Genomic DNA, 7317 nt, shown 5'->3' with positions numbered 1-7317 from the left:
TTCTACGTCTGAGGTTATAGGCGGAATTTCTGTACTACTGCCTGTGTTAGCAGCAGCAACAGTGGCAGCGGACACTATGATTCTTGACGCTGTCAGCTTGGATTGCGCATGCGCTGTAGGCCAGACCCGTTCCGTCAGTGGGCGCCTGCGCGTTCCGTTTGGCACTGGTGCATGCCGGTAAATGTAGTTTTCTGGAGTTACCGAAGCTTTACCTGCTCTGTAGGTGACTCCCAACTAGGAAGTGGTGAAGTTGTGGAACCGGCCCCCCTGACGGCTCTGAGTTGTGGAAGGTAAGTGACGATGATTTATAGGGTTAATCAAGAGGCTAGCGGAATACTTCTACACTGCTGTAAACAATGGTAGGGAGCTGTGTGTGACAGTGCTGGGGGTGATTGGTCTGTTTCAGGGGAACTGTGTTTGGGGGATGATACTGGTGACATGGGGACGCCGGTGCTAGGCGAAGGATAGCGGTGACATGGGTGCTAGGCGAAGGATAGCGGTGACATGGGTGCTAGGCGAAGGATAGCGGTGACATGGGTGCTAGGCGAGGGATAGCGGTGACATGGGTGCTAAGGTAGGGATACTGGTGACATGGGGACGCGGGTGCTATGCGAGGGATAGCGGTGACATGGGTGCTAGGGGATGACACTGGTGACATGGGGACGCGGGTGCTAGGCGAGGGATAGGGGTGACATGGGTGCTAGGGGAGGATACTGGTGACATGGGGACGCGGGTGCTAGACGAGGGATAGCGGTGACATGGGTGCTAGGGGAGTGATACTGGTGACATGGGGATACGGCTGCTAGGCGAGGGATATCGGTGACATGGGTGCTAGGGGAGGGATATCGGTTACATGGGTGCTAGGGGAGGGATACTGGTGACATGCGGATGCGGGTGCTAGGTGAAGGATAGCGGTGACATGGGTGCTAGGGGAGGATAGTGGTGACACAGGGACGCGGGTGCTAGGCGAGGGATAGCGGTAACATGGGTGCTAGGGGAGTTATACTGGTGACATGAGGAGGCGAGTGCTAGGCGAGGGATAGCGGTGACATGGGTGCTAGGGGAGTGATACTGATGACATGGGGATGCGGGTGCTAGGCGAGGGATAGTGGTGACATGGGTGCTAGGGGAGGGATAATGGTGCCATGGGGAGGCGGGTGCTAGGCGAGGGATAGTGGTGACATGGGTGCTAGGGGAGGGATAATGGTGCCATGGGGAGGCGGGTGCTAGGCGAGGGATAGTGGTGACATTGGTGCTAGGGGAGGGATAATGGTGCCATGGGGTGGTGGGTGCTAGGCGAGGGATAGCGGTGACATGGGGAAATGGGTGCTGGGAAGGGATACCTGTGAAATGGGTAGATGGGTGCTAGGGATGGGATACCGGTGACATGGGGAGGCTGGTGGTGGGAAAGGGATACTGGTGACACAGATGGGTGCTGGGAGAAGGATACCGGTATCATGGGGTGATGGATGCTAGGGAAGGGATACCAGTGACATGGGGAGATGGGTGCTCTGAGTGAAATAACGTGACATGGGGAGGTGGTTGTTGGGAGAGGGATAGCGGTGACATGGGGAGATGGTTGTTGGGAGAGGGATAGCGGTGACATGGGGAGATGGTTGTTGGGAGAGGGATAGCGGTGACATGGGGAGATGGTTGTTGGGAGAGGGATAGCCGTGACATGGGGAGATGGTTGTTGGGAGAGAGATAGCGGTGACATGGGGAGATGGTTGTTGGGAGAGGGATAGCGGTGACATGGGGAGATGGTTGTTGGGAGAGGGATAGCCGTGACATGGGGAGATGGTTGTTGGGAGAGGGATAGCGGTGATATGGGGAGATGGTTGTTGGGAGAGGGATAGCGGTGACATGGGGAGATGGTTGTTGGGAGAGGGATAGCGGTGACATGGGGAGATGGTCGTTGGGAGAGGGATAGCCGTGACATGGGGAGATGGTTATTGGGAGAGGGATAGCCGTGACATGGGGAGATGGTTGTTGGGAGAGGGATAGCCGTGACATGGGGAGATGGTTGTTGGGAGAGGGATAGCGGTGATATGGGGAGATGGTTGTTGGGAGAGGGATAGCGGTGACATGGGGAGATGGTTGTTGGGAGAGGGATAGCGGTGACATGGGGAGATGGTTGTTGGGAGAGGGATAGCCGTGACATGGGGAGATGGTTATTGGGAGAGGGATAGCCGTGACATGGGGAGATGGTTGTTGGGAGAGGGATAGCCGTGACATGGGGAGATGGTTGTTCGGAGAGGGATAGCGGTGACATGGGGAGATGGTTGTTGGGAGAGAGATAGCGGTGACATGGGGAGATGGTTGTTGGGAGAGGGATAGCGGTGACATGGGGAGATGGTTGTTGGGAGAGGGATAGCGGTGACATGGGGAGATGGTTGTTGGGAGAGGGATAGCGGTGACATGGGGAGATGGTTGTTGGGAGAGGGATAGCGGTGACATGGGGAGATGGTTGTTGGGAGAGGGATAGCGGTGACATGGGGAGATGGTTGTTGGGAGAGAGATAGCGGTGACATGGGGAGATGGTTGTTGGGAGAGGGATAGCGGTGACATGGGGAGATGGTTGTTGGGAGAGAGATAGCGTTGACATGGTGAGATGGGTGCTTGGAGAAAAACGGTGACATGGGGTTATGGGTGGTGGGAAAGGGATATGGGTGACTTTGGGAGATGGGTGTTTGGGAGAGGGATAACGGTGACATGGGAAGACAGGTGCTTAGAGAGAAATGTCAGAGACATGGGGAGATGGTTGGTAGGAGAGATACTGGTAACATCGGGAGAATGATACCGGTATCATGGGGAAATGGGTGCTAGGGAAGGGATACCAGTGACACTGGGACATGTTTGTTTGGGAAGGGATAGCGGTTACATGGGGAGATGGGTGCTTGGAGAGAAACACCGGTGACATGGAGAGATGGGTGCTAGGAGATGGGTATTTAAGAGAGAGATAGCCGTGACATGGGGAGATGGGTGCTTGGACAGATGTAATGGTGACGTGTGCTGATAGAGGGATACCATTAACATGAGGAGATGGGTGCTGAGAGAGGGATACTGATGACATGGGAGATGGCTGCTCTGATTCAGTGACAAAGGGAGATGGCTGCTTGGAGAGGAATACCAGTGACATGGGGGGATGGGTGCTGGGAGGGGTTAACACGAGGAGATGGGTGCTGGGAGAGGGATACTGGTGAAACAGGTTGATGGCTGTTTGGGGAGGGATACCGGTGACACAAGGGGGCGGGTGCTGGGAGAGGGATACTGATGACATGGGGAGATGAGTGTTGGGAGAGGGATACTGGTAATACGGAAAGCTGAATGCTGGGAGACAGATACCAGTGACGCAAGCAGTGGTGAGTTTGGGGTTCGTATTTTGTTGTCCCAAGGAGCTGAGTGTTTGGGAGAGGGATATTAGTGATACAGGAGGCTGGGTGTTTGAGAGAGGGATATTAGTGACTTTGGGAGAGGGATATTAGTATAACTAATATCCCTCTCCCAAACACCCAACTCCCTGTATCACCAGTATCCCTCTCCCAGCAACCATCTCATTGTGTTACCACATCCCTGTATAACAGGGAGATGGGTGTTTGGGAGAGGGATATTAGTGACACAGGGAGCTGGGTGTTTGGGAGAGGGATATTAGTGACAATGAGCTGGGTGTTTGGGAGAGGGATATTAGTGACAATGAGCTGGGTGTCTGGGAGAGGGATGTTAGTGACACAGGGAGCTGGGTGTCTGGGAGAGGGATATTAGTGACACAGGGAGCTGGGTGTTTGGGAGAGGTATATTAGTGACACAGGGAGCTGGGTGTTTGGGAGAGGGATATATAGTGACACAGGAAGCTGGGTGTTTGGGAGTGGAATATTAGTGACACAGGGAGCTTGGTGTTTGGGAGAGGGATATTAGTGACACAGGGAGCTGGGTGTTTGGGAGAGGGATATTAGTGACAATGAGCTGGGTGTTTGGGAGAGGGATATTAGTGACAATGAGCTGGGTGTTTGGGAGAGGGATATTAGTGACACAGGGAGCTGGGTGTTTGGGAGAGGGATATTAGTGACACAGGGAGCTTGGTTTTTGGGAGGGGGATATTAGTGACACAGGGAGCTGGGTGTTTGGGAGAGGGATATTATTGACACAGGGAGCTGGGTGTTTGGGAGTGGAATATTAGTGACACAGGGAGCTGGGTGTTTGGGAGAGGGATATTAGTGACAATGAGCTGGGTGTTTGGGAGAGGGATATTAGTGACAATGAGCTGGGTGTTTGGGAGAGGGATATTAGTGACAATGAGCTGGGTGTTTGGGAGAGGGATATTAGTGACACAGGGAGCTGGGTGTTTGGGAGAGGGATATTAGTGACACAGGGAGCTGGGTGTTTGGGAGAGGGATATTAGTGACACAGGGAGCTGGGTGTTTGGGAGAGGGATATTAGTGACACAGGGAGCTGGGTGTTTGGGAGAGGGATATTAGTGACAATGAGCTTGGTGTTTGGGAGAAGGATATTAGTGACAATGAGCTGGGTGTTTGGGAGAGGGATATTAGTGACACAGGGAGCTGGGTGTTTGGGAGAGGGATATTAGTGACACAGGGAGCTGGGTGTTTGGGAGAGGGATATTAGTGACACAGGGAACTGGGTGTTTGGGAGAGGGATAATAGTGACACAGGGAGATGGATGTTTGGGAGAGGGATATTAGTGACACAGGGAACTTGGTGTTTGGGAGAGGGATATTAGTGACACAGGGAACTGGGTGTTTGGGAGAGGGATATTAGTGACACAGGGAGCTGGGTGTTTGGGAGAGTGATTTAGTGACACAGGGAGCTGGGTGTTTGGGAGAGGGATATTAGTGACACAGGGAGCTTGGTGTTTGGGAGAGGGATATTAGTGACAATGAGCTGGGTGTTTGGGAAAGGTATATTAGTGACACAGGGAGCTGGGTGTTTGGGAGATGGATACTAGTGACACAGGGAGCTGGGTGTTTGGGAGAGGGATATTAGTGACACAGGGAGCTTGGTGTTTGGGAGAGGGATACTAGTGACACAGGGAGCTGGGTGTTTGGGAGAGGGATACTAGTGACACAGGGAGCTGGGTGTTTGGGAGAGGGATATTAGTGACACAGGGAGCTGGGTGTTTGGGAGAGGGATATTAGTGACACTGGGAACTGGATGTTTGGGAGAGGGATATTAGTGACACAGGGAGATGGATGTTTGGGAGAGGGATATTAGTGACACAGGGAACTGGGTGTTTGGGAGAGGGATATTAGTGACATAGGGAGATGGATGTTTGGGAGAGGGATATTAGTGACACAGGGAGCTGGTTGATTGCTGAATAGATTTGATATTTGGTATTGAGTGATATGGGAAACTGGTTGTTTGGGGGAAGGATACCTGTGTGAGTTGGCTTTTGGGGAAGGGATAATAGAATGCATTATTATTTTTTTTTGTCCTTGTACTCCTAATACATTTGTATATTTGTTTCAGTGATTCTTCAGATTAATCAAAATAAAAATGGAAATTTCAAAGCCTCTCACCAGTCTGGCATGGACATCTGGCCAATCAACGTGCCCAAAATCCTACAATATAGTAAGAAATTCTTGATTGTAATGGACTATTTCCTGCATTTCTGGCATATGCAAGAGCAGCAGATGTGTTTGAGTTTAGTAATGGACTGGTCTGGCCCAAAATGGTTTGTTTTTGCTCAGCTCCTCCTCAGTTATTGTGTCAGTACATGCTGCAAATGTGGCCTCCACTGATCAACTTATGTTGGGCATAAATTGACCGACAAACATTATATCTGACAGCCTGAAACCAAGCGGAAATCGTGGCCATATGATATGTCACTCAATATCTGCTTCCTCCCCTGGTGAGGAGACATTTCCACGTCACTCCCCTGTGAAGGAACCAGGGAAATGTCGGGCGATCGACTGCGGCACTGCCAGCTGCATCGATGTTGGAAGATTTTTCATGCCCGACTGTCCGATCATCGTTTATTAGTCACAGTACTCTAGGCAATTATAATCAGTGGATTGGGCCCATAATTGCGTAATGTGTGCCCGGCTTTAGCTAGTTGAGCTGGATACAGTTGTGAGCGGCTCATTGACTTATTGGGTGATATCAATAAGCTGAGGAAAACTTATTTTTAATGGTGGATTGCACATATGAACGTGAGCTTGTCTGTCTTTTCTGCCACATTAAAATGATAAAATCTTAATTCTGAATAAATACTGAGTGATTCAAATCCAAACTATATCAAAACTAATTTGTTTTGTTTACATGGCATTCATGTGTAATATTCATTGCATATTGTACTTCACTGAAATCTGTAACACATATTTGTATCTGGTTGGGCATATTTTGGAGCATATTCAATTGCGTGCGAGAATAACAAAAGTCCAGCACCTGCGAGGCCTTTCCTGCAGGTGCGGGATTTTTGCTGGTCAGTTAGGTGCAGGGTTTTTCTTGCTGGTGCAGGGTTTTTGCTGCTGGTGCGGGTTTTTCAGGTTTTTAGCGCCTGGAGATTTTTTATTATGGCACCTCCAGAGCAAGTCTAATTTTTCCTAAAATCATTAAATTTAGGAAAAATCAGAGGGACCCTGGGACCCCGGCAGCACCCCAAAGAGCCCCCCCAAGAGGACTATTAAGAAATTGGAAGTTTCCAGTTAGCTTAATTAGTCCTTAATTACTCACCTTCCGAAGCAATGTCTTCTGCATCCAACGTCCTGCTACATCTTTGCTGATCGCACTACAAAAGTGCGCATGCATCGCGCCAAGCAATTACCCATACGCTATGTCGTACACTGTGATCGCCCCATGCATTCCTATCAGCTCGCGGGCACACGCCATGCGTGGCGCAATTTGCTGCGTACGCAGCATAGCTGTAGCAGGCCACATCTGTAGTGTGTGTGGTTGTTAGTGTTTGTAAGTGTGTATGAGTGAGTGTGTACAGTGTGAGTGTGCGATCCACGGTGTGTGCCCCCCCCCCTATTGTCAGTGTATACCTACCGTGATGGGTGCTGGGAGAACTACACCTCCCAACAGCCGTTGCTCCTCCCAACAGCCCCTGGGACTCCCAGCAGCCTGCTCCCCAGTGGCAAGATGGAGGGGAGGCCACCGGGAGCCACAGAGACCACCTGAAACCCCTGGGCAGCTAAGTGTCAAAGCAACATAGAAAGCTGTGCTTCTTTTCCTAGCGATAGTTCACGATAGTTTCAGCATGTACTTAACTCTGTCATTCAGCGGACACTGGCCTGATTCAGACCCGTTCGCTAGATGCACTCTCTTACTCCCAGTGTATGCAAATTCGGCTAAGCCACGT

General features: G+C 51.2%; 1 protein-coding gene across 1 annotated transcript in view; it reads left to right on the top strand.

The window, feature by feature from the left end:
* Nucleotides 1-214: 214 nt before the first annotated feature.
* MVB12A (multivesicular body subunit 12A) overlaps nucleotides 215-7317 on the top strand; it is a 30825-nt gene continuing 23722 nt past the window's right edge. The window contains exons 1-2 of the mRNA XM_088457778.1: nucleotides 215-290; nucleotides 5484-5585. Coding sequence (XP_088313904.1) covers nucleotides 5511-5585 — 75 coding nt within the window. The 5' untranslated portion in view covers nucleotides 215-290; nucleotides 5484-5510. The remainder of the gene's footprint in view (nucleotides 291-5483; nucleotides 5586-7317) is intronic.

This window comes from Taudactylus pleione, unplaced genomic scaffold (genome assembly GCF_031769625.1).
Source record: "Taudactylus pleione unplaced genomic scaffold, aTauple2 ptg000783l, whole genome shotgun sequence".
NCBI classification, from domain to species: domain Eukaryota; kingdom Metazoa; phylum Chordata; class Amphibia; order Anura; family Myobatrachidae; genus Taudactylus; species Taudactylus pleione.
Note: the sequence above shows the minus strand (reverse complement) of the source record. Positions and strands in the feature narration are given on the sequence as shown.